At 38.6% G+C, this 27978-nt stretch overlaps 4 protein-coding genes across 4 annotated transcripts; all 4 read left to right on the top strand.

The window, feature by feature from the left end:
• Positions 1–424: 424 nt before the first annotated feature.
• Positions 425–3477, top strand: LOC120306987 (olfactory receptor 1052-like). Its single transcript, XM_039341106.1, has 2 exons — positions 425–596; positions 2372–3477. Coding segments are annotated over exons 1-2 (957 nt in total). The 5' UTR covers positions 425–594; the 3' UTR covers positions 3327–3477.
• A 2693-nt stretch (positions 3478–6170) lies between these two features.
• LOC120306915 (olfactory receptor 1052-like) lies at positions 6171–9126 on the top strand. Its single transcript, XM_039340959.1, has 3 exons — positions 6171–6449; positions 7341–7460; positions 8180–9126. The coding sequence occupies exon 3, from the start codon at positions 8203–8205 to the stop codon at positions 9124–9126; it is 924 nt and encodes a 307-aa protein (XP_039196893.1). The 5' UTR covers positions 6171–6449; positions 7341–7460; positions 8180–8202.
• Positions 9127–13038: 3912 nt separating this feature from the next.
• Positions 13039–14810, top strand: LOC120306914 (olfactory receptor 10K1-like). The gene has a single exon (XM_039340958.1). It carries the CDS (start codon positions 13593–13595, stop codon positions 14535–14537), a length of 945 nt encoding a protein of 314 aa, XP_039196892.1. The 5' UTR covers positions 13039–13592; the 3' UTR covers positions 14538–14810.
• An 8779-nt stretch (positions 14811–23589) lies between these two features.
• On the top strand, positions 23590–25988 carry LOC120306986 (olfactory receptor 1020-like). Its single transcript, XM_039341105.1, has one exon. It carries the CDS (start codon positions 24313–24315, stop codon positions 25246–25248), a length of 936 nt encoding a protein of 311 aa, XP_039197039.1. The 5' UTR covers positions 23590–24312; the 3' UTR covers positions 25249–25988.
• Positions 25989–27978: the final 1990 nt, after the last annotated feature.

Genomic DNA, 27978 nt, shown 5'->3' with positions numbered 1-27978 from the left:
TTTTCATGCTCGAGCTACAAAACTGAATTGGTGCATTTGAATGCGTAGCTTCCAAATGAAGGACATCCTTTGAGTTGGCTTGATTTCTTTCCCACTTAGGGTAGGCAAGAGAGACCCCCTAAGTGAATACTGCTATACTCATATTTCCATATTCACAGAAGGAAAGAAATAGCTTGGAAGAGAGCCCAGCTGCTATGTGGGGCTTCGTTTTCTATTAAGAACTCCTTTTGTCTATTGATAATTATTGTTAATATGCCATGAAGTCAATGTCCACTTTCAGTAATCACGCATTTGTTAATGATGATATATCCTAATTTCTTCCTTTAGGTCTTCCGACAGTGCATCCATCACCACTGTAACTGAGTCCATCCACTTTATTGCTGATTGTCCTCTTCTTTCCTTTCCTTCCATCTTTCTCAGCATTAGAGCCTTCTCTAGAGAGCTGGATCTTCACATCATGTAGGATAATTTGAGCCTGAACATTTGTGTCTTGAGGTTTCCACACTGGGATTCCAAGGTACTCCAGCCCTAGCATTTCAGAGTGCTGAAAAGACCTGCCTCGTCACCCAGGCATTGGCCTAGGAAGGCCAAGAAATGTAAGAGCAGGAGGAATCTATGTGATGTGATGCTGTGCTTGAGATATGTGGTGTCATAGGGTTGATTGATTTTATTTATTCTTTTTTTATGTAATATTAAAGTGAGCTGCTGAGGATTATTTTATATAATGTATGCACCATAAAAGTTTCTAAATAAATATTGGATTGCAAAAGTAATGGGGATATTACATAATGCAAAAATAAATAGTTGGAGATGAGCAAGCTGATTCTGTTTAGAACTCACAAATGGTGCAAATGTCTCAGATAAGACAGTCTTCAAGAACTGGATTCAGTTTGATTGCTTTTGGAGATCACAAGAAAATGTATATGTGTTTTCAAGCTCATCTCTCTTTTCTTAAATATGTTTATATTTCCTCAAGTAAATGTAATTTTATGATGTCACTTGGCTAACACACATGGCACATTAGTGAAATCTTTATATCTAATTATTCCCCCACCACACATGCCCCCAAAACCCCATTCGCACAAGATATGATAAACATTATACTTGCAAGATTTTTCATACATTACCAAGTATACAGCTTTCTTTGATTTAATAACTTGGTATTAATACTTGCAATAATAGTAATATTAATATTTCCAGAGAAACCTAGATTTCGTCCATCACAGATTGAGTATGGACATACACATCGCTAACAAGTGAATACAGTGCTGTTTATTACTATGTAATTTTAGATATTACAATAGTTCTAGACATAGGTTTGTGTGTGGGTGGGTGGTTGGGTGGGTGTGGGTATGTGTGTAAGAGAGAAAAAGAGGGAGGGAGGGAGGCAGAGGGAGAGGGAGAATCAAGTGTATACCTAAATATGTGCACTAATGAAGTCTAAATTTAAGGGATACTAAAAGAATTTTAACTAAATGAATAAAACCTCAACTCCTTTACTTGGTAATACAAAACTTTTTAGCTGCTAGTTTTTTCCCTCTTTCCTAAACCTTAAGAATGCTCTGAGCAATGCTGTCTATGGTTTTAGTGAGATGATCACCTCACAGATTTGAGGAAACAGTTGTTCTTCCACAGAGTCAGGTATGAAGGCAATTGATAAAGTCCACATAGAACATTATATGTTTCATCACATGTACAGGAGGAACTTCATGGACATTGTTTTTGCAATCCAGGGAATTTTTAATTAGAATAGAATAACAGAGTTGGAAGGGACCTTGGAGGTCTTCTAGTCCAACCCCCTGCTTAGGCAGGAAACCCTAAACCATTATCTCCAGTGACAAAAATACTATATATCACACATTCAGTCCTGTAAATCAAGCCAGCAGTATGGACACTTATATTTATAATATCTGCAAAAATCATTGTGTGATCACTTTAAACTTTTGAAACAAAATAGGGCAGTTCAAATAATCTCATTGTCAGTAAAATATTCTTCAACAAATCTATTTATTGGAAAATAATTTTAAAAAACATTTAGGGTACATATTACAGGCAAAATAATCCTAAGATTAAAATAATTATATTGTCCTCTTGACTGTTGTTGGCAGGGTCAAAATTAAAATGTTCTCTCAGAGATGTCTTCTTCTTCAAAAAATGAGATTCCTCTCCTTGCAAGGAGAATAAAGATATAGCAAAGAAGTAAAGAGAGGAAAACTACAATCTCCTTTCTCCACCCAAATCCATCTATGGTATTAAACACTCTCTCATCACAAATCCTATGTTCAGGAGAAAGGGAAAATGAAGCTACCTGCTCAGAATTCTGTAATCTGTGTTTTTTAAGAAACATTTTTGTTGTTTTTTTTCCCCACAGGAAAAAGGGAATGAAGCCAATGTCTGGAACAAATTACACTTTGGTGACCAACTTCATTCTTTTTGGACTCACAGAACATCTGGAAATGCAGCCATTGCTCTTTGCAACATTTTTAATCATCTATATTGCTACTCTGCTGGGGAATCTTGGAATGATTTTATTAATTTGGGTTGTTCCCCAGTTGCATACCCCCATGTACTTCTTTATTAGCAGCCTGTCCTTTTTAGATGCCTGTTATTCCACCACCATCACACCTATAATGCTGATGACTTTCTTAGTGGAAAAGAAAACCATATCTTATGCTTCCTGTATTGCACAGTATTATTTCTTTGCAATATTTGCCACAACAGAGTTCTTCCTATTGGCTGCAATGGCATATGATCGCTATGTGGCCATCTGCAACCCTTTACTCTACACTTCAGTGATGACAAAGAAGCTTTGTATAGGATTGATAGCTGGCTCATATTTATGGGGAGTTGTGAATGCTATGATTCAAACTTGTGGTTTGTTAAGGTTGTCCTTTTGTGGCTCCAGCAGCATCAATCACTTTTTCTGTGATATCACCTCCCTTCTGAAACTGGCTTGCAATGACGTCTCTGTGAATGAGATGCTGATATTCATTTTTGGCAGCTTGTTTGAAATGAGCACCTTGCTGATCATTATTACCTCTTATATATTCATTATTACTGCAGTTCTAAGGATTCACTCCACAGAGGGGAGGCATAAAGCATTTTCTACCTGTGCGTCACATCTCACAGCAGTGTCCATATATCATGGAACTATTCTCTTCATGTACTTCCGGCCCAGTTCTAGCTATTCCCTCGACACTGACAAAACAGCATCTGTGTTTTACACAGTAATAATACCCCTGTTGAATCCATTGATCTACAGCCTGAGGAATAAGGATGTAAAATATGCCGTGAAAAAAGTGTTTGGAAGAGAACTGGGCTCCTAGTAAATATCTCTTTTACTTTATTTTCAGAGTAAATGAACAAAAGTGCCCACATTTCAGAAAACGTGTGAAGTCTTAACAAAGAATTTCTTAAATATAATAGATTATTAATGGAATCCTAGCAATTCTTCCATATTGCTAAATATACCTTAAAATTGACCCTCTAATAAATAAAAAACACAGCAAGTGTGTAAATTTGATAACGTTTCTTTTGTAGAGGAATCTTTTCGGGACCTAATTTGCGAAGTATGCTCCAGCAATCAGGGGGATTGGTAATGCTCTTCTCTGCTCCTTGATTTTGCTTAAAGTAATCTAAGGGAGAATGGAAACCTCTTCATGGCCCTCAATCATTTTAAATCTCACTCTAGTTTCCCTTCTGCCCTCCTCCCAATTGTACAAACACACTCACGTACACAATGCAAGATTTTATATTCTATCTCTTTTAAAAGTTTCCCATATTCCACCTTAATTTCTCCCACCCACACAGAAACTGCCGATAAAGGAGATCTCCAGTCCTTGGAAATGCATTATGAAGATATGGCTCTAACAACAGTACACAAAGGGTGTATTCCTCTCTACATGCTTTCCCATGGAAGAAAACAAGTATTTGTACTGTAATGAAGCACATTCAATGCAATTGCCTTTTCATAATAAACAGCATATAATTTGTTGAATAAAGCCATATGTAAATAAACTGAGAAATTACTAAAAAAAAAAGTGTTCCTCAATATTGCTATCTTCTTCCTCCCACCATTGCACTTATCCTGGTCTCTCATGTGTTGCAATTTTCACACCATCTGGACAGTCCACTAACTTGGATTGGAGGATTGTTATCAAATGTCCAGTTACGAGCTTGGAGAAGTATAGTAGTCTATTTACCTTACTGTCTGCATTGAGTTGCTTTGCATTACATACGTTAACTGTCTGATACAAGGCTTTGGACATTTTTCTGGTTTGTGCTGAAAAGCAAAAGTTATAAAGAGAGGTCCCACAGTTAAATAGAACCTGAGTTCTTGCTTTTTCTTTTAAACTTCTACAAACCTGTATCAGAGGAGTAAAAGATTGGAGTGACTTAAAGCAGAAAAAAACTATTACCAGCAGCATCTGAATTGGATTGGCATCCACTATTCTCCATATCATTCAGTTTCCCACCCCAGACAGAATTGTTTTGCATGTAACTAGTAAAAGAAACTATATAACTCAGGGTTTTTTTGGGGGGGGGAGGGTGACACTTTGGCAGCATGTCATCAGTGTTGACTTTTTGATTATTTGTTCATTTGAACTCTTTAATGAGAACTAGACATTTATCACATTATGACATGCAGCCCATTCACAATTAAAAGAATATAACATCAGAACAATTTAAAAGATAGATCCGAGGCAAGCATAATGCATTCCTGCAAGGTTTTTTAGAGGATTCCTAGAACAGATTGGGACAATTTACCACTGCAAACTCATCACAGCCATCTCGCCGTGGGATAACTTGCAATGGCCAAATGTGGAACAACTCACCGCAGACAACTCACTGTGGGACAACTCACCATGAGACCAACATGCCACAGGATAACTCACCACAGACAATTCCACTTTTGTGGAAATAATGTCAAAGAAATAGTGGCACATAACATTTATCGTGTTGAGTTATCCTGCATGGAATTGTCCATGATGAGTTGTCCCGAGATGAGTTGGACATGGTGAGTTATCCTGTGGCAAGCTGGTTGCAGTAAGATGGCCACGGCAAAATGGCTGTGGCAAGTTGGCTGTGGCAAAATGGCTGCAGTGAAAAGGCCAGGGCAAAATGGTCATGGTGAGTTGGCCACAGTGAGTTGTCCTAAACCATTCCTTGAAATATTATTGGATATTGGGATTTAATAATCCAGATTCTGAGGAGAAAATATGTACATTCCCTTCACATTTGTTGGCTACTCCATAAAAAAAATGTTCTTTTCCTGTGCTCGCAAAGCAAAATAATGAATTTTATTTCAGCAGGTGACATATGACCCAAGGTTTCTGGTTCAACTTTCTGGCTCTGAATCCATTTCAGTCCTTTGGGGTACGTGATGATCATGTATCACTCCATGCAGATGAATGTTGTATTTGTTTTGATGGTAACATTAGTTAAATTTCATATAAAAATAGTGAGGGCATATGAGAATCCATCACTTGGATTTGTGCTTTTGCACATTCAATGATGCCAAACAATATTAGTTTTATCATTGTAATATCTTACAGATGGGTATGAGCTTTGATTTGATGATGGCATCAAATGAAACCCACATAAGTTCATGAGGATCTCTGAGGATCTGCATAAATCCAACTTTTATCTAATTTGCACAAAATCCAAGTGAACTACAGTCTTATTTCATGTGTAAATTTCATTCATTTTTTTTCCTTTATATTATCTATTATCTATTGTCTTTCACACACAAACACACTAGCAATCCATATGTATAGAAATCACATTGCAGGATCAGATTTTGGAACAGTGTGTTATTTTTCTTCATGGGTCTGGCATATAAAGTCCTAAGAATGGGGCAAAATTAAATTAATTAGATATTAGAAAGTGGTATTGGTTTGTCTATTTAACAAAAATAAGCATCAGTTATGAATAATTTTGGAAGTAGCGCAACATTAAAGCTCCCAGAAGATAGCCTGAAATTGATTCCCTTAAGACTCTGAAGTTACTTCAGGGATGCTAATAATTCAGTTTATATAAAGGAATAGATTCTTTCTATCATAAATCATCAAGTCTGTGACCAACTCACCTCTCCTGTATAAATTTATACTGAAAAGTGATACAGTCATTCCAAGGTCAAGGTTGATTGGTTTCTTACATTCATTCGAGATAGTGTCAGTGATTAAAATCATTTTTGGATTGCCTCTACATTGCTCAAAGAACATAGAGAAGTACAAGAACATAGGAAAAAAAGTAATTGAATATTTCCAGTATGATGGTCTATGGAGTTGAATCAAATGCCTGTGATTAAGAGCAGAAACTAAAAAATTCAGCAAAGCTACTGGTATTTTTCAATTAAAAACATTTCTTGTGTGGCAGCGAATAGCATCTAAAGGCTGAAATGAACATCATTTTGGCTGTTGCAAATGCCCAAGGCTACCTTTGTAAAGGTTGGTATTTATTTATTTTCTTATTTTTAAGAATTAAGATTTTTAAGTGATTTATAATCATGCAAAAAGAATAATTTTCAGAACCAAATTAGCAGACAAAAAGGATTCTTAACTGTTCTGCATCTGGCACATCCTTCAAATGCTCCTTAAGTATTGCCCTTTCCATCATGAATTAAACTTAGAGCCCAATTTGTAAGAAAAGAGACTAGAAGAAGTTTAGTAGAAATGTGATATATTTATTTTGAAAAGGGGGAAGAGGAACATTTAGAAAGGAGAGAGAATATTGTTCTTGATCCCACCACTTTGGAGTATAAAAGTTGCACAGTCTAGATCACTTTGTGCAATGGGTTATAATTACATTTAACAAATGTAGGCAGAAGATTGTGATAGCCACAAGGCAGCCATTAAATCCATCTTTTTCTTTAATCTCTGTCCTCCAAATTTGCACCCTCACTCTATGGTTGTTTGGCCACCTTCAGTAATGATTGTCTCTTCTAAGTTATTCTGCTAAATGTGATCCTTCTGAAAGTGCCTAAAAAAATAGTTTACTTTGGTTAGCATTCGAGTATTTGACTAAGAGATGAAGGCCCTACATAAAGGAGTCCATCTACTCTATGAATAGTTTATGCAATTCTATTTCTGTGCAGGAATCTCAGGAAAAGTTAAGGGCAAGCAAATGCTCTGAGCATTTGACTTTCTTGCTTAGCTCATACATTTTTGCTTGAATCCCAGAATGCTCTTTGACTCACACAGCAACAGAGTAGTGATTTAGGATTTCTAGGCATAGTTTATTTGGGATTGGGGGAGATGTAATTCACTTGGAATAATTGGAATGATTTATATAATTTAATTAATCTTGTTAATGTGAAACAATATGTTGGTGTTAATCAGGAAAAAAAACTCCAAACAATGCATCTGATACATTTACAATGAAGGACAAATCTTCAAAAGAAGCCGAGGAAGCTTATACCTTTATTTTCATTGAAGCTGCACAATATGCAAAAGATACAGGTAATCATTAATCATTTGTACTTTGTCTTAGCTTGATGTAGCTATAATGCTAAAAGCAACTGCAGTTAAAATTTTCAGGTGATTTTCATTTTTTCACCACAAAAATCATGCAGGTATGGGAACAATCCTTTAGTAAAATTGCCGGGGTCATTAGGGAAAGTGCTCAAATTGTATCCTATGCCAATTGAACAAAGGGAAACTCATGACTTGCATTTTTCCCTTTGTGTCCTCTCTTTGAAGCGCTCCATGTTTCTTGAAAAACTCTTCAAATGATTCAGATGGACCTTGTCAACATTGTGAGTTGTGTCTTTTTTCAAGGGAGCAACAGGGACAAGCATACAGCCAGTATAAGAAATAATGCAACATTATTCTACATAATTGTTGGTTAATTTTTGTTTCCTACTACAATCATGTAAGACACAATCAACAATTTGTGGTTCATCTGAGGCTGTCTGAAGGATGGGAGTTCCAGGAGGAGAAAGGGAAAAATAAGATCTTTTGCATAAGCTGTCTTGTCCCTCCATCAAGCACTTTTGATTGATATTCATCCTGTTTGTATGAGAGGTATTTTTGTATGAAAAAATACCTCTCACACAAAAAAGATCTTCCAAAAATTCTGATCTCACTTAAAAATCAAATCAAAGATGCCAAATCCAAACTGGTTCCTTAAAGATTAGTTAAGTGATGCCATTCTGACAGCCTTTCTTTCTGCTTACCAGGTGCAGTGTCTCTCTAACTAATCATGAACAATTACACCATGGTAACTGAATTCATTCTTCTTGGGCTAACAGACAAGGTGGCATTTGAAGGCCCTCTCTTCATGATATTTTTTCTGATTTATTTTCTGACATTGGCTGGGAACATGTGGATGGTTGTATTGATCAAAATCAGTCCCCGGCTTCATACCCCAATGTACTTCTTCCTCAGCAATCTGTCTGTAGTTGATGTCTGCTACTCTTCCATCTTTGCACCAAGACTCTTGATGAATTTAGCACAATTTAAAACTATTTCATATGCTGGATGCATCACCCAACATTGCTTTTTTGTCATCTTTGTGAGTACTGAGGGCTTTCTGCTTGCAGTAATGGCATATGACCGCTATGTAGCCATTTGTAAGCCATTGCTCTATACCACTATGATGACCAAAAGGGTCTATGTCCTGCTAGTAGCAGGTTCATATCTAGGTGGAATAGTGAATTCCCTCACCCACACTTCTGGCTTGCTTATGGTGTCATTCTGTGCCCCAGGTGTAATTAACCACTTCTTCTGTGATACACCAGCTATGTTGAAAGTTTCATGCAGTGCTACCCATATTAATGAACTTATATTGGTCACCTTCTCTGGAATAATTGCTCTTTCTACTCTTCTGATAATTATAATCTCCTACCTGTGTATCTTGACTAGCATCATAAAGATGCATTCTTCTGAGAATAGATACAAAGCTTTTTCCACCTGTGCTTCCCACCTAACAGCAGTCACCATGTTCTATGGGCCAGTTAGTTTAACCCATTTGCAACTCAGCTCCATGCACATTCAGCAACAAGAGAAGATCTCGGCTGTGTTCTACACTCTGATAGTCCCAATGCTGAATCCAGTGATCTACAGTTTGAGGAACAAAGAGGTAAAAGATGCCTTGAAGAAAGTGATTAATTGTCAAAAAGAATAAAGTTTTTGCTGCCCTGGAAGAGTTTGGAATATTTTTTTAATCCTATGGGGGAGTCTCATTGCAAAATTGGAAGGAAACTGATAGTTTATTCAATTTACACATATGATTCTCTTAATTAAAAAAAAACAATTTGAAACTTGCTCGAGCTTTGCTAATTTAGCAGAAGCGCGAATCAGAAGCGCTGATCCTGGAGCTTCTGCTAACTTAGCAAGCGGCATGCCTTTTAGCGAAGCTGAGCAAGTGAGCTGGGCAGAGCTTTTCTCTGTCTCTGCCTGTGCACAGGCAGGTTTGCTGGCAGCAAAGCCCCCAGTCACACTGGCAGCCTATCCCCCTCCCCTTGTCCCTTCCTGGGCATGGAGGGGGGAGGAAGGAAGGGACAAAGAGGGAGGGAAGTAAGGAACCATGAGAGAGGGAAGGAAGAAAGGAACAATGGAAGGGAGGGAAGGAAGGAAGGAACAAAGAGGGAAGGAAGGAAGGAAGGAAGGAAGGAAGGAAGGAAGGAAGGAAGGAAGGAAGGAAGGAAGGAAGGAAGGGACAAGGGGAGAGAGGGAGGGAAAGAGGAAGAGACTAAGAGGGAGGGGAAGGAAAGGGAAAGGAAGGAAGGGACAATGAGAGAGAGGGAGGGAAGGAGGAAGAGACTAAAGGAGGGGAAGGAAAGGAAGGAAAGAAGGAAGAAAGGGACAGTGGGAGAGAGGAAAGGAAAGAGGAAGAGACTAAGAAGGAGGTGAAGGAAAGGAAGGAAAGAAGGAAGGAAGGGACAATGGGAGAGAGGGAGGGAAGGAGGGAAGGAGGGAAGGAGGAAGAGACTAAGGGAGGTGAAAGAAAGGAAGAAAAGAAGGAAGGAAGGGACAAGGCACCCACCCCAGTCCCATCCCAGAGACCCACAGATTCCCCCCACAGGCACTCTGCAACCTGAGTGATCAGCTGGCCACTCCCCGTGGCCATTGATCACGTGACCCTGGGACACTGTGAATGTCATAAGTATGAATCAGTTGTCAAGCATCCAAATGTAAATCACATGACCCTGGGGATGCTGCAACAATCATAAGTGTGAAAATTGATCATAATTCGCTTTTTCAGTGCTGTTGTAACTTCTAACAGTCACTAAGCGAATTGTTGTAAGTCGAGGACTGCCTATACTTTCCCATTTTTTCCTCTTTTTTTTTGGTCAAGTTTTTGATACCTCCCGGCCAGCTGGATGGGGGGTTTGGGGTCACCACAACATGAGGAACTGTATTAAAGGGTCGCAGCATTAGGAAGGTTGAGAACCACTGTTCTAAATGATCATAGAACTGCTGCCTAACAGATCATATATGTCTGCATTAATGATTTAAAACAGGGGTGTCAAACTGCCGGCCCACAGGCTGGACGCATCATCCGGAAGCCGCGCCCACCCCATTGCCGGCAATGGCAAAACCATCCCGATACATTGCGTGATGTCACGTGACGTCACGAGTTTGACATGTTTGATTTAAAATACTTGGGGAAATTGGCCATTAAAGAATGTTCTAGATAGAAATACAAGTTTTGAATCAGGGGATTGAGAGGAAATTAACATCAAGTAAAGTTGCTTGTCAGGTCTCACAAGGCATTACTTACAGTGCAGTCATAAAGCCATTTTTATTTCATTGCAGCTTACGTCCATATAAGTGGATAGAATATTGTAGCATTTTGAGAACAGGGAAAACCATGCAAGATGATATACCAGCATTTCCCTGAAGGTCTGGACAGCAGGAATTTTATATGCCTTTGGATTCAATAGTTTTGATGAGTTATTGGTCTACCCAGTGCAGACCTTATTTGGTCATGAACCTTCTCCCAAAATGATATTGCTATGATTTCAGAAAGCCTATTTACTAACTCCACTTTCAATGATTAACAAACCTAATTGAGTAACCCTAACCCCAATTTTGTCGCTATTGATTATAAATAAGCCTAAATCATTCAGACTTTCTGGGACTTGTTTTGTTTCACTGTTTTTGAGGGTTTAAAATATAATGAACCTAACAAGCAAAAGCCTATTTTGAGCAATTTTGAAGCAAGTAAATTGGAAAATTATTAAGCTACTGTATCTTTTAAAAACATATTAGGTTGATTCTTTAAATTCAGATATTCAAATGAGTGTAGTAGCCATACTCTATTTGAGATGATTTAAAGTAAATAAAACCCCAATGAACAGTTTCTGACACTTAACAGGGATAAAAGAAGTTTTTTTAAAAAAAAATCCAATGTGCCTTTCATAAGTAAAAAAATTGTATTATTGCCTTTAGATGGCTATTGCCTGACCTAGAAAAAGTTTGCCATATTCTCCATATAATTGTTGATACATATGGTACACAGGGAGAAATTTATTTATTTATTTATTTGTTTGTTTGTTTGTTTGTTTGTTTGTTTTTCATGTATTAACATTTATTCATTTTTACAAATAAGTCAAGACAGCTTCCTCCTCTTAGTTTCCCACCCTTTGAGGTGAGTTGGGCTGAGAGTGAGTGACTGTCTCAGATATCTAACTGGTTTTCATGGCTATGACTGACCTAGAACTCTCTGTCGCCTCGTTTCTAGTCCGGCACCTTCCCCACTATGCCAAACAGTATGCCTTGCATCAACATCGTCATCATTCAAAACACCAAATAAAAATAATTATGATCCTGTACACTTGGCATGTATATGCTGTAGGTCCTTCAAGTGACCTACAAGGATCTGAAGTTGATTTTTTTTTTTTTACGATCAAATGTTTAGCCTGGGTTTAGCATGTTATCCACCTATCAAGTCTTTCCCAACAACCTTGAATAGGCAGGTGTTACTGTTTGATGATGTTAAAAGGTATCCTTGCAGAATTATTATTATTTATTAAATTTGTATGCAATCAGACTCTCAGAAAGATTCTAATCTAGGCATTTCACACACACACAAAAGAATAAAACATTAAAGTTAAAAGATGTCAAGTGCAATGAAGCAAGGAGTCTCACCCTCCCTTGCCAAAGGCCAGATTCTATTCAGAATCTTCAGAGCTTGCTTTAATCCTCACATCCAGGAGCTTCAGATCCATTCTGCAAAAATGGCTTAGAGCACACATGGGCATACAAACTGTAGCACTTTTCTGCAATCTCTGAAAGTTGTTGCTGCAGGTTCTCCTAGGTTGCGTGGCTGCTCTCTGCACCTGCCATGTGGTCTCAGGAAAAAATGCAGTAGCTTTGAGGATTGCAGAAAAGTGATGCATTCATGTTCTTCAATGCTCCAAAGCATTCTGTTTCCAGTCACAATGAACTGGAGTCTATTTTCGAAAAAGAGCTGTCTTGGCTTGATATAGATTGTTAATTTTTAATGTTTTAATGTTTTGTTGTATTACTGATACAATTTTATTTGGTTTGTTATTTGCTTGTCATATATTTGTTGTCAAGGCCTTGGGATTGGATCCATCTTTTCAATACCAAATAATGAACTCGGCATCGGTTCTGGTTACTTTATAGCATCTGTTCTGTTTCCTAAAAAGGCTTATTTGCTATACTGGGAGAAAGCTCAACTCTTTTGCTCATTTAAAAAGGAGAAACTGAGAGAATACACCATAGTATTTTGCCCAACAAAGAAAAAGTCTTCATGCTTCTAAAGATAAATTACTTTTTCCTAATGTGAATCACCTACATTATCAGGGGAACATATTCCCAAAGAGTAAATCAGTACCTTTGTGAATCTTAATAAAACTGAATACAGATCTGTTGTAAATGAAGCTGCTTCTTTGAGGATAGCTTGGCAGTATCAGCATCAGCCTCTATATGCTCTTGTGGCTGGATCCTCCCCTTATCCCTGCTTCAGTGATCAAGTCACAAATGTCATCGACAAATTAAGAAGAGTTCTTTCTTAAAACCCGATAGAGAAACAGTGAAGAACCTGAGATTTTTTTCAGGATGGAGGTTTGTGGCACTGATGGCAATCAATATGAAACATTCTATCACCAGATTTATATTTTAAAAGCCTAAAAAGAAAGAAATTAGTATAATTTGGGCTCAGTTTCATGTTTTTTTTTTTTACTGTGCTACTCAATTTCAGAAAAAAAAATGGGGGAAAGCTTGTCTCTGTGGTAGTAATTTTTTTTTTTGCATAATTAATTGAAGCAGGAATGTTATACATGGATGGCTAGGACTAGTAGCCACACGAAGAAGAAATATTAACAATTTGGGTGAGATGGCATTAGCTATCTGAATGTTGCTCAGTATCTTATATTATTTTGCCTTATATTATTATTATATTTGTCTACATTATAGACAAGGAAAGCTATTTTACCTGGTGTCCCTGCTGACATATAGTGGATTGCCTGCTTCATGCATGCTTGTCTTTTCTGTGAAAACCCTAAAAACTGAAGCAAAGATCACATTTAGTTTCATTTGAAATGACTGAAGGATCATCTTACAATTTATAAATATCTTCCCCGCCTTTTTCTTGACAATTTTGACAATTTTATATCTGGTATGAAAAATAGTAATGACAGTTCTGTGAATGATTTTCTCTTGCTGGGCTTTTCCATTCTTGGAAAGAAATCAACTTTACTTTTGGGGATTTTCTCCCTCACCTATGGCACCATCCTGGCCTTCAACATCACTATCATGTCAGTCCTATGGCTCGACCGGACTCTGCATTGTCCAATGTACTTTTTACTTTTTGCATTATCTGTCTCAGAAACCTGTGCTACCTTTGTCACTGTCCCCAAACTTCTATTCCTTCTGTTGACCGGCAGACAGTCCATTTCCTTTGTTGGATGTGCCATGCAGATGTTTTGCTTTTTTAGTTTGGGAGCCAACAACTGTTTCCTTTTAGTCGCTATGTCTTATGATCGGTATGCAGCAATTTGCTACCCACTTCAGTACCAAGTGCTGATGGAGAAAAGGGTTTGCATCAAACTAGTAGCTGCATCATGTCTAACAGGGTGCTATATATCTCTGGTTATTTGCATCCTTATTTTCAGGTTGCCTTTTTGTGGGCCAAAAGAAATCCAACATTTCTTATGTGACATTTCACCTGTGCTGAGCCTGACTTGTACTGACACTTCCCTGACTCGTCTGGTGGTGGTTCTTTTATGTGCTGTTGTTTTGCTGGGCACAGTCCTATTGATCTCTGTTTCATACGCCTATATTATTTCTGCTATCCTAAGGATCTGCTCCAGTTTGGGAAGAAAAAAAATGTTCTCCACCTGTGCGTCCCATCTCATTGTGGTGATCACCCACTTCAGTTGTGCTTGTTTTGTGTATTTGAGACCAAAAGCAGCTTCTTCACTAGGTCAAGACACATGGATCTCAACCGTTTTTGTCTTTATAACCCCTCTGCTGAACCCTTTGGTTTATACCTTGAGAAACAAGGAAGTTAAATTAGCCATTCAAAAATTGCTAAGGAATTTGTTTTGTTCTCAGAATCTCTAACCAAAAGAGGTGATTTTGATGTAATTTAATGGGGTGTGTGTGTATGCATCTTAAAGTCTGAGGAAGCTCAGAGCCAAGACACTAGCATATATTGGAATAGTTTTAATACAGACCACTGAAAAGATAGACAAATATTATGCAATATTTAAGTGCAGTCTTTAGAGCAAAAGGTAGTGTTGAGCATAGCACTTAGACTTATAGTATATACAGCTTCATGGTGTTTTACAGCCCTCTTTAAGCAGTTTGCAGAGTCAGCATATTGCCCCCAACAATCTGGGTTCTCATTTTACTAACCTCGAAAGGATGGAAGGCTGAGTCAACCTTCAGCCAGTCAGGATCGATCTGCTGGCAGTGAGCAGAGTCAACCTGCAATACTGCATTCTAACCACTGTGCCACCAGGCTCAGTGTTATGATTAACACTTTCTTTCTCTGCCAAGAGATTAACAAATAATCCCATTCTTTCTGTCTCAAACAACAAGCATACAAACATAAACGGAAGTATTCATGCACTGGTACTGCTACTTAGCCTGGAAATACAGCCTGTAAAATTGCACACAGGAAGACAGGAACAACACCTCCTAATAAAATCTTCTACTGGCCTTTACTTTCATTAGATGCTGATTAGACAAATACTTTTGCTCACCAGCTGAACTGTTCATAATTTTGTACTTGAGAAATAAATTTTATTACTGTCCACCATGATATGATCATTTAAGCTGAAAGACTCTCTTCATGTATATATTTTTAAAAAATCAACACAATGGCGCAAGGGAATGGCTGGACTATCAGCAAGTAAATGTCACCCACAGCACCCAGAAGGAATCAATAGATTGACAACATGGTGCCTTCCAAGGTAATAAAAATGTGAAAGAGAACAGCCAGGCAAAAGTCTTTGTCTCAGAAACAGCATGAAAGGTTTAATGCACGAGCCAGAGAAAGAATCAGCAACTCTCTTGGCTCTCTTGAATGTCTATGCTAATCCTCTTCTACAAACATAACCAAGACCATGTTTAAAAAGTCTAACAAAAACTCTCTGGATGAAGCAGAAACTTTACTTTTAAACTACAGTATCTAAAATGACAATTCTAAGCAGCCATTGAAGCTTCAGAATGTATTGAATTCAGCATCATATAAAATGTTTCTTCCATAGTTAGGGATACATGATACTGATATTTCAGGATCCAATTTTATTCCAATTAGTAAACATGATAGACAGTGTTTAAAATATTTGACTATGTACCTATTGTTCATCACGTCACACTATTTTTTCTCCTTTATTTATTCATCTTCTCAGTACGTCTCTGATTCAAAGTCTCTGGGTTGTTGTTTTTTTTAAAAAATGCTCTAATATGGTAGTCTGAATTCCCAGAAGGGAGGGACTGCATTCCAAAAAACCAAAAGGCAGTGAAGTTTAAATACTTTGGTTGGGGGAAAGAGAGTTAAGACAGTTCCTCCCTAGAGATTCTCAGAGTATATCCCTAATGAAGCCAGAAGCCAACCTGCCTTCTCTAGGAATGAGTTTTGAGCTGGTGCATGAGTTAATGGCCATCCTAACAATCATGCACCTATCTCATATCATCCAGAAACAGACACAGGGCAGTGGTCACATTACAGAACTGGTTCCTGTCAAAGCCTAAATTATGTGATCTGAAACTGAGGATGCTCTTGGCATCTCCCTTTATCATGGCGAGATCATGCCCTGGCTTCCATGGGATTCTCTAGTACCCACTAAATACTCCACTGTAGGAAAGCTGGAACCATTAGATGGGTCTGCCTCTAACAGTTGAAGAACCTGGATGAGTTTCAGAAGGTGCTGGAGATTGTTGCTGTTAGTCTGTTGCAGGGTTCATCTGAAGCCTTGGTTGCTGCTTGGAATAAGGGGCATTGGAGCAGATAGCACCCATGCAACCTCATTTCTCTGGGGAATCCTTGTCCCTCTTAGGGATCCTGCCTAATGAGAGCAGAGGTGTCTAGAGCCTAGTTGGAACTCAGCCAAGGCAAACTCAATAGAAAATGGGTCAGAGTCTCTATCAAGGGCTACCTTCTGATGGTAGGGAAGTGAAACAGTAGTACTTCTCCACTCTTATTGCATTCACAAATTGCTGCCCCTGAGGCCTGTTTTTAGTGACATAAGTCCTCATGAGAAAAGGAGACCTGAGAAACATTTTGCAAAGACATGTGGAGGAATTTCTCAGCATTGATTAAACAAAATCACTCAAATCACACTTAATAATAATAATAATAGTAAAGTTGGAAGGGACCTTGGAGGTCATCTAGTCCAACCCCCTGCTCAGGCAGGAAACCCTATACCATTTCGGACAAATGGCTTTCCAGTCTCTTCTTAAAAACTTCCAGTGTTGGAGCATTCACCGCTTCTGGAGCAGGTTGTTCCACTGGTTAATTGTTCTCAGGAACAATTAAAACTTCTGTCAGGAAGTTTCTCCTTAGTTTTAGGTTACTTCTCTCTTTGGTTATTTTCCACCCATTGCTTCTTGTCCTGCCTTCAGGTGCCTTGGAAAATAGCTTGACTTCCTCTTCTTTGCGGCAGCCCCTGAGATATTGGAACACTGCTATCATGTCCCCCCTCAACCTTCTCTTCATTAAACTAGACATACCCAATTCCAGTAACTGTTTCTTGTATGTTTTAGCCTCCAGTCCCCTAATCATCTTTGTTGCTCTTCTCTGTACTCTTTCTAGAGTCTCAACATCTTTTTACATCACGGTGACCAAAACTGGATGCAATATTCCAAGAGTGGCCTTACCAAGGCATTGTAAAGTGGTATTAACACTTCACATGATCTTGATTCTATCCCTCTGTTAATGCAGCCTAGCACTGTGTTGGCCTTTTTGGCAGCTGCAGCACACTACTGGCTCATATTTAGGTGATTGTCCACTAGGACTCCGAGGTCCCTCTCACAGTTATTACTATTGAGCAAGGTACCCCCTATACTATACCTGTGCATTTGGTTTTTCTTGCCTAAATGTAGAACCTTACTTTTTTCACCATTGAATTTCATTTTATTAGATAGCGCCCAGTGTTCAAGTCTGTCCAGATCCTTCTGTATCTTAAGCCTGTCTTCTGGAGTGTTGGCTATTCCTGCCAGCTTGGTGTCGTCTGCAAATTTGATGAGTTCCCCATCTATCCCCTCATCCGAATCATTGATATAGATATTGAAAAGCACTGGGCCCAGAACAGAGCCCTGGGTCACCCCATTACACACTTCCCTCCATTTAGATGCAGTTCCATTGAGGACTACATGCTGAGTACGGCCAGTTAGCCAGCTACGAATCCATCTGGTGGTGGTGCTTTCTACCCCACATTTTTCTATCTTATCAAGTAGTAGGTTGTGATCTACTTTATCAAATCCCTTACTGAAGTCCAAGTAAATTATGTCCACAGCATTCCTCTGATCCACTAATTTTGTCACTTGGTCAAAAAATGCAATAAGATTTATCTGGCGTGATCTATTTTTGACAAACCCATGTTGGCTTTTAGTAATGACTTTGTTTGCCTCTAGGTGTTCGTTGATTCATTGTTTGATTATCTTTTTCAGGATCTTCCCAGATATTGAGGTCAGGCTGATAGGTCTGTAATTTCCTGGATCCATTTTTTTCCCTTTTTTGTAGATGGGAACTACATCAGCTCTTTTTCAGTCCTCTGGTAGTTCCCCTGTGCTCCAGGATCTTTTAAAAATATAGTTCAGTGGTTCTGAGATCACATCTGCCAGTTCCTTGAGAACCTTGGGGTGTAATCCATCTGGTCCTGGCAATCTGAACTCATCTAGGCTGGACAGGTGCTCACTTACCATTTTTTTGCCTATCTTAACTTGCATTTTTATTCTGTTTTTTATGGCACTATTTTCGATAGGTTGGTCTGTTTTTTCCCTTTGTGTAAAGACAGATGCAAAAAATGAGTTAAATAGTTCTGCTTTCTCCCTGTTGCTTGCCACCTTCTTGCCACTTTGACCCACTAATGGACCAATCATTTCCTTCACTTTTTACATGTTGAAAGAAGCTTTTTTTTTGTTATCTTTGACTTTGGTCGCAAGCCTTAGTTCATTTTGAGCCTTGGCTTTCCTCACTTCATCTTTGGAGGCTTGGGCTATTTGCTGATATTTTGACTTAGTTATGTGCCCCTCTTTCCACTTTCTATACTTGTCCTTTTTATCTTTCAATTTGTCAGAGAGTTATTTATGCAGTCATGCTGGGTTTTTTTGAGAGCTGTTATTTTTCCTCTTTGTTGGTATTGTGCTAGACTGGGCTTTTATTATCTCATTTTTCAAAATTTCCCAAGCTTCTTGAGTTGTTTTCCCCTTGAGGATTCTCATCCATGGAATCCTTCCCAAGCCATCTCTAAGTTTATTGAAATTAGCTCTCTTGAAGTCCAAGATGCTAGTTTGACTATGTTCTATTGCTTGTGCTTCCATAACGTTGAATTCCAATATTGCATGATCACTTCCTCCCAGGGTTCCTATGGCTTCAACACCTTCTATCATTTCATCTCTGTTAGTGAGAATTAGGTCCAAAATGGCTATTCCCCTAGTTCCCTTCTCTACTTTTTGGGAGACAAAGTTGTCTGCTAGGTTTGTCAGGAACCTATCTGATCTTCCACTTGGTGCAGAGTTTGTCTCCCAGTTGATGTCAGGGTAGTTAAAGTCACCCATTACTATTGTGATGTGTTTCCTACATACTTTAGTTAGCTGACTAGCAAAAAGTTCATCTATTTCCTCTGTTTGGCTGGGTGGCCTGTAGTATACACCTATGGGAATGTCATTTTTTCCCTTTTTATATTGACCCAAATGCATTCAAATGCTTAAATGTACACTGGCCTTGATGCAGGTCTAGAGGAGATGCCTGGGAGTGATTCTTGCCCAGTTATATGGGATTGTTTTTTATATTATTGTATTAATTATTGTATACTACCCAGAGTCACTTCTAATGAGATGGATGGCCATATAAATCTTATTAACAAATATATTAAAACCACTACTGGGTTGCTTTTTTTACAAGATATTTGTCTGATTCCTTCATGCTGCTGGGCTACTGCAAACTGCCCCCTTGGGCAAAGGGATGGCCACCCGCCTCAACAGAGAGGGCTGTATGTTCTCATTTATCCATCACCACTATGATTTAGTGAATACAATGGACATTATTTTATAAGTAGAAAGCTTTTCAGAAAATATGCAGACTATGGATGCTGGAGATATTTCAAGATTAAGTTTAGAATTTCTAAAAAGTGTGAGGATCCACTCATCATATGCATGAAGGATCAGAAGCCTGCACATGATGAGATCTCACTTTTATTCAGATTCTCTAATAAAAATGCAAATCAGATAAAGAATTGGAAAAGGCAAATACAGTGAGGTAACAACTAGGCTACAGGATTTCACAGCAATTCGGTATTTTATTGAGTAGTACCTGTCAACATTTGTATACACATCTCTAATGTTTATAAATTGTCCTGATCGTTACTTTAATGCTTATAGCAGTGATGGAGAACCTTTTAGAGACCAAGTGCCCAAACTGCAACCAAAACCCACTTATGTATCATCGGGTGCCGGGTAGGCGTGGCCCATTAGGTGGGTGTGGCCCATTGGATGGGCGTGGCTGCAGTGGTAATGGCAGGCTGGGTGGGACTAAAAAGTTCAATCAATCAATTCCAACTTTGAGAGATCTTTTTTTTTCCTGAGAGAAGTTGAAATTTATTGAGTGATCGAAACTTTTTTTTTTTTTTGCACACAGCGGCAGAGGCCTAAAGCGAAAAGGTTTTATAAAACCCAGCTGAAGCTCTAGCACTGGGGCGACGGCGCGCGTGTCAACAGAAAGGGCTCTGTGTGCCACTTGTGGCACCTGTGCCATAGATTTGCCACCACAGGTTTATAGTCTGGAAATGAAAATGCTATGTATCTAAATAACATCAGAAATGAGTTTCAGTTTGTGATTCATAATTTTTATTTTTACAACTAGTTTAAGAGCATTTCAAATTGACTGATTAGCATTACATTTCATTCCACACACTATGGCTCTGTCCTGCAGCAGAGTTCTGTTTGGTATGTCTTCTTCCAAGTAGAAACACTCTTAAGTGCAATGCCAAACTTATATCTACCTCTACAGTCAAAATGTTGTGTGTACCTCTTTAATGTTGATGAATTGTCCTGCTAACTGCTCTAATGCTTATAGTCTGTAAAGGAACATTAATCCAACAAAAAAGGGGGAAGGACATGGACTCCAAAGAACCAAGCATTGAATCTTCTGCACAGCCTGAATGAATAGGATTCATTCACAATGATGAATTCATAGTGTTTGTTAGTAGGGCCAGGAAAATAAAGTTGGAAACCAAAGGACAAATCCCCAGATAGAAAAATAGGTACAAGGAACATTTGTGTAACAGGGATGGTTGGCAGTGCAGCACTCACCCAATTGGTCTCCTGAGCAGCTGGGCTGTGGACATCCCAGGGTCTGATCATAATAGAAAGTCTAAGGGAAAGCATGCAGAGACTGTGGCTGTCAAAGTAATTTTAAGGCTTCCCAAGAGTAGGGAGCCACTCATCATAAGCAGATGAAGGACCAAAAGCCTAAACATAAAAAGATCTCATATATCTGCTTGGGATGGTTGGTGGGCAGGACTTGGCTGGTGGATGACCACTAGGCAGAAGATGGGTGACCAGATAAAAGGGAAAGCACATGGTGTGAAGGGAGGAGAACAAAAGAAGGATAGAGGTGGAGGAAGGGAGATGGAGAGTGAAACAAGTGGAGAAACAGCGGAAAGGAAAAGGAGACAAGCAAGAAAGGAGGCAAAGTAAGCAGACAAAGAGGCAAGGGGAGAGAGAGGTGGAAGAATACAGCACAGGGCGAGGAAGGATTTCAGATGAGAGAGAGAGAGAGAGAGAGAGAGAGAGAGAGAGAAAAGAAGAAGAAGAAGAAGAAGAAGAAGAAGAAGAAGAAGAAGAAGAAGAAGAAGAAGAAGAAGAAGAAGAAGAAGAAGAAGAAGAAGAAGAAGAAGAAGAAGAAGGTCTTACCATCCCTTACCATGCCTGTGGACTTCTTGTTCTTTTTTACACTGAAAATAGTTCTTAATGATGTTTGGTGCTGTTGTACTGCTGCAGAATAAATTTGGGGCCAATTACACACTTTCCTGATGGTAGGGCAGTGGTGGAGAACCTATGGCATGGGTGCCAAAGGCAGCACTCAGAGCCCTCTCTATGGGCATACGTGCCATTGCCCCAGCCTTGCCTCCCCCCATGACCCACTCCTCACCAGCAGCCCTCCTGGAGAAGAGTTGCCCCCAAGCGTGGCCCACAAGGAGCAGTGCAGCCAAGGACATGGCAGCCAGGCAGCATAGACAAGACTCTGCCCTCACGCCACATCGCGCACAGTTGATGCTGCAGGGCGCAGGCAGAGGGCGTGGCTGCCATGGCATTGCTGGGCAATCTGTGGCAGGCCCTGGAGACGGTGAGTGGCCCTATGGGTAGACAGGGTGGGAATGGAGCGGGGGCAGGGCAGGGGGTGGAGTGGCCAGTTTTTGGGCACTCACTCTCTAAAAGGTTCGCCATCACTGTGGTAGGGCATGAAAGTAAAAGTATCTACCTGTATTTCTCAGCATTGAGGACACTGTTGATCCTGACAAAATCTCGAATTTTATTTACAGAAATGCAGCCCCAAACTTGTAAGGAACTTCCACCATGTAAAAACCTCCACTTTTGCCTGCAGACATTTATTATTGTACCACTATCCAGCTCTTCGGCAAACAAACTGTCTCCTGCTACAGTCAAATATTTCAAATTTTGGTACTCATCAGCCCAGAGCACCTGCTGCCATTTTTCTGCACCCCAGTTCCTATGTTTTTGTGCACAGCTGAGTTGCTTAGCCTTGTTTCTACATTGAGGATATAGCTTTTTGACCACAATTCTTCCATGAAGACCACTTCTGACCAGATGTCTCCAGACAGTAAATGGGTGTACTTGGGTCCCACTGGTTTCCACTAGTTCTGTGTTGATGGCACTGCTGGACATCTTCCAATGTTGAAGGGAAGTAAGCATGATGTGCATTATGTTTCCTTGGCCAACCACTGTGTCTACCATCCTCAATGTTGCCTGTTTCTTTGTGCTTCTTCAAAAGACCTTGAACAGCATATTTTGAAGCCCGAATCTGCTTTGCAATCTTTGCCTGGGAGAGACTTTGCTGATGTAGTATAACTACCTTTTGTCTTGTTCCTGTGCTCAGTTTTAACATGGTGTATGATCAGTGACATGAAACTGTCTGAAATGTGTTTGAATATTAGAAGCTTGGGTTGATATAATGATACATTACACTTTTTCCTTTGTTGCATTTTTTCCCCTTTTTAAAAAATTACGTTTCTTCATGTAAATACATTATTAGTTTAGCTTCACTACTTGTGCTTTCTGGGTATGATTGACACCCTTTAATCTTAAGGTCCCTCCATCGGCAAGTTAATGTTTCAAATAAAAGTGTTCAAATGGCATAACAAGGTTTTTTTAGTGAATTCTAATGTAAGTTTGAACTAATTATACACAGATGCTATAAAGTGGAAATATGAATTCCTAGGAGACCCTCAAGTGTATTTTGCCAAGAGATTATACTGAGATTTTAATAAATTGGTTCTTAACCAAAGGAAAACAAAGTATATAATGAGAAATTATATCCATCTTTCATCTTTTGAAATGGAATCTTTATTTCAAATCTGGTAAGTTCTTTAACTGAGCACTTCTACTTGGCCAAATAAATTGTTAATTGCTTATATCTTTCTCCTACCACTACTACTTCTACTCTTCACCATATATTTACAGACAGATGTAGGAATACTCAACTGGTCTGATATAAAAATATTGTTGTGTGTTTTACTTAGAATTCTCTTGTGATCCAAACTCCAAAAGCTTCTTCATGATGCTTTGTGTGAATTAAATCTCTTATTATGCATGAAGAATGAAGTTCCTGAGTCAAAAATTGGTTCTTTCTTTTTTTTAGCTTACTGGTAGAGTCTATAGTGGTTAATTCTATTAGTTGTGCATTGAGGCAAAGGGTGCTTATAGTATCTGCTCATTTATATTACTTATAATGAAGTACACACATCCATGTTAAAATCCAATTAATCTATGGTGTTCTTCTAAAAAGTATTTTGTCTTAGAAAAAGAAATACTAGATGGAACTGTACTGCAGGACAAGGCTATAATGCACATTGATCAGCCACTTTGAAATGTTGTAAAATGAATTGTAAATATAAAGTTTATCATTCACAAATTCAGATGCAGATGGAATGGAAGTTGGTGCATAGTAGCCAATTCGTGCCAATGATTGTTACACAGAGCATTTCCTGCAGAAGTGGATTATTTTCTGGTTGAGGTCTCTTGGCAAGAATTATATATCAGACAGTGACTGATCACTCTGACTTCTTTGGAGAATACTAGAATGCGATAGAAAACATATTTTAGCAAGGTCCACATTCTTTCACACAGAGAAAGGCTTTCTGCAATATGCATGGAGATGACGATAGGTATGAAACTATTGTTTGTTAATTGGCATTATTAATATTGTGCACAATCTCCACACAATAATTGAAAAGAACATATTTATCAAGAGCCCATAATACAACAGAGCTCATATATACAAAAAGGAGTAATTCTGCTTTCCAAGCAACAGCTCCTTTTTAGTTTGGGATTTCCTTAGTCTTCTCCCTTGGATATTATAAGACAATCCAGCAGATATATTGCTATAAAGTTTTCCCTCTTTTTTTATTCTATTAGAGGGAAATAAACAATGCAGACAAATCAAACCATTGTGACTGAGTTCATCCTTGTTGGATTCATGGACCACCCAGAGCTTCAGATCCCCCTCTTCATGTTCTTTCTGCTCATCTATCTCATCACATTGGTGGGAAACATGGGGATAATCATTCTAACAAAAATTGATGTTAGGCTTCACACCCCCATGTACTTTTTTCTTAGAAATCTCTCAATTGTAGATGTTGGTTATTCTACTGCCATTGCCCCCAAATTGTTGACAACATTTGTGATAGAACATTCAACAATTTCCTTCATAGGATGCACCACACAATTCTTCTTTTTTGCCGTCTTTGTGACCATTGAAGGTTGTCTTCTGGCTGTGATGGCGTATGATCGCTTCACAGCAATATGCAACCCATTGCTATATTTTGTTATTATGTCAAAGAAGTGTTGCATCTTCTTAGTTATAATTGTATATGCCTGTGGCTTTGCAAGTTCAACAGTCCAGACCATATTTATTTTTAATTTAAATTTCTGCAACTCAAATACTATTAATCATTTTTTCTGTGATGCTCCTCCAATGCTCCAGTTGTCCTGTTCAGATACCCACATTGCTCACTTTGTGCATTTTATTTTATCCACTGCAATTACACTGACAACTTTTCTGGCTGTTTTGATTTCCTACATTGCCATTGTTATTGCCATCCTGAAGATCAGCTCTGCCCAGGGAAGATACAAAGCCTTCTCCACTTGTGCCTCCCATCTCACCACTGTGTCAATTTTCTTTGGAACCATCATCTTCATGTACATACGACCTGGCTCCAATTTCTCATTGGAGGAAGATAAAATCATATCCGTCTTTTATACACTTGTCATCTCCTCACTTAATCCACTTATCTACAGCCTACGTAACAGGGAGGTAAAGGATGCTCTTAGCAAAATGCTAAACAAAATAATATTCCTCAAGTAAAAAATGGTATAAATATTATTTCCTTCATGTTAAAAAAGAAAGCATAGTTGCATTTCTCTGTGAAAAATGCTACTAAATGCTTAACAGTGTTTTGAACAGATGGGAAAATATCTGAAATTATATATAGGTTACTCAAAAGAATAAATGAAAATTTAAAAAAGACAATATGTTTTTAAATAGATCAAAAGAAGAATAATTGTTTTTTATTAATCAAAACAAATAAAATTATGTTTGAATGTTTTTCCTGTGTAAATGCATGTACAGTATAGACAGAAACATTAAAGTGCAAAAGAAATTATGAAAGTCAACCATTTGATCATATAACACAGTGGTTCTCAACCTGTGGGTCGGGACCCCATTTGGGGTCAAACGACCATTTCACGGGGGTCGCTAAACCACACTATCCGCCACTTTTTCCCTTTTCCCTAGCTGTCCTACTCTCTCTTATTGGTGGCCACACCCACTTGGGGGTCACCACAACATGGGGAACTGTATTATGGGGTCACGGCATTAGAAAGGTTGAGAACCACTGATATAACAAAATTTAGATACAATGTGTTTCCATGTAATTCAGATTTAAAATTCCTAATTAGTTTATGGCACTGAAGTGGATGGAACTTATAGAATGTTTATATCAGGTATTGGTACAATGCAACATGTATGTTCAGTGTCGCTTAATTGCTCTCAGTTAAACTGCTTCAGTCAATTTTAGCAACATTCTTTCAGAATACTTTATAATGAAAATGAAACTGCTTTATGGATTGTAGAACATCTGTTCCAAGCCTATCAGGACTGAATACAGTTGTTCAATAATCAATCATAAGTCAAGGATTGCATTTATGGCGAAGTATTAAATATTGGAAACCAACAATTGGTGCTAATTTTCTTTTTCTTTTTTTTCAATTTTTTTTATTATATTCAAAAGTACAAAGCTCCAAAAACTCCAAAACAAAAAACAAAAGAAACAAATACAAATACAAAACACAAAACATTTAAACATTTAAAATATTTAAAACATTAGTGGACCAGAAGAATGCTGTGGATATAATTTACTTGGACTTCAGTAAAGCATTTAATAAAGTAGATCATAACATACTACTTGATAAGATAGAAAAATGTGGGTTAGAAATTATCACCACCAGATGGATTCATAGCTGGCTGACCAGCTGTACTTAGCATGTGATCCGCAATGGACTGCATCTACATCGAAGGAAATGTGTAGTGGGGTGCCCCAGGACTCTATTCTTGGCCCAGTGCTCTTCAACATCTTCATCAATGATTTGGATGAGGGGATAGATGGGGAACTCATCAAATTTGCAGATGGCCCCAAGCTGGCAGGAATAGCCAACACTTCAGAAGATAGGCTTAAGATACAGAAGGACCTTGACAGACTTGAACATTGGGCACTATCTAACAAAATGAAATTCAATGGTGAAAAAAGTAAGGTTCTACATTTAGGCAAGAAAAACTAAATATACAGGTATAATATTGGTGGTATCTTGCTCAATATTAGAAACTGTGAGAGGGATCTCAGAGTCCTAGTGGATAATCACTTAAATATGAGCCAGTAGTGTGCTGCAGCTGCCAAAAAGGCCAACACAGTGCTAGGTTGCATTAACAGAGTGATAGAATCAAGATCACGTGAAGTGTTAATATCACTTTACAGTGCCTTGGTAAGGCCACACTTGGAATACTGTATCCAGTTTTGATCACCACAATGTAAAAAAGATGTTAAGACTCTAGAAGGAGTACAGAGAAGAGCAACAAAGATGATTAGGGGACTGGAGACTAAAACATACAAGAAACAGAAACAATTGGGTATGTCTAGTTTAATGAAGAGAAGGATGAGGGGTGAAACGATAGCAATATTCCAATATATCAGGGGTTGCCACAAAGAAGAGGGAGTCAAGCTATTCTCCAAAGCACCTGAAGGCAAGACAAGAAGCAATGGATGGAAACTAATCAAAGAGAGAAGCAACCTAGAACTAAGGAGAAATTTCCTGACAGTTAGAACCATTAATCAGTGGAACAACCTGCCTCCAGAAGCTGTGAATGCTCCAACACTGAAAGTTTTTAGAAGAAACAGGACAGCCATTTTTCTGAAATAGTATAGGGTTTCCTGCCTGAGCAGGGGGTTGGACTAGATGACCTCCAAGGTCCCTTCCAACATTATTATTATTATTATTATTGATCATTGCACAGTCAGCTACATGTTCAGATTGTATTTGGCATTTTTGTCTACCTATCGAGTCCTTCTTGGGAAACCTATATGCGGGTCAAGAAGCAATAGTGAGAACTGGACACAGAACCACTCATTGCTTCAAAATTGGAAAAAGAGTCCGGCAAGACTGTATACTGTCGCCCTGCCTATTTAATTTATATGCAGAGCACATCATGAGAAAGGCAGGGCTAGATGAATCAAAAGTTGGAATTAAGATTGCCAGGAGAAATATCAACAACCTAAGATATGCAGATGATACCACTCTAATGGCAGAAAGTAAAGAGGAACTAAAGAGCCTCTTGATGCAGGTGAAGAAGGAGAGTGCAAAAGTTGGCTTGAAACTCAATATTAAGAAAACCAAAATCATGGCATCCGGCCCTCTCAATTCCTGGCAAATAGATGGAGAAGAAATGGAGGTAGTGCCAGATTTTATTTTCCTGGGCTCCAAGATCACCTCAGATGAGGACTGCAGCCAAGAAATTAAAGGACGCTTGCTCCTGGGGAGGAAA

Source organism: Crotalus tigris, unplaced genomic scaffold (genome assembly GCF_016545835.1).
Source record: "Crotalus tigris isolate CLP2741 ecotype Arizona unplaced genomic scaffold, ASM1654583v1 scf7180000017764.6130737, whole genome shotgun sequence".
NCBI classification, from domain to species: domain Eukaryota; kingdom Metazoa; phylum Chordata; class Lepidosauria; order Squamata; family Viperidae; genus Crotalus; species Crotalus tigris.
Note: the sequence above shows the minus strand (reverse complement) of the source record. Positions and strands in the feature narration are given on the sequence as shown.

Bases quoted from the DNA above. Each gene is read 5' to 3' on its own strand.
- LOC120306986 (XM_039341105.1), top strand. From the start codon at position 24,313: ATGCAGACAAATCAAACCATTGTGACTGAGTTCATCCTTGTTGGATTC.
- LOC120306914 (XM_039340958.1), top strand. From the start codon at position 13,593: ATGAAAAATAGTAATGACAGTTCTGTGAATGATTTTCTCTTGCTGGGC.
- LOC120306915 (XM_039340959.1), top strand. From the start codon at position 8,203: ATGAACAATTACACCATGGTAACTGAATTCATTCTTCTTGGGCTAACA.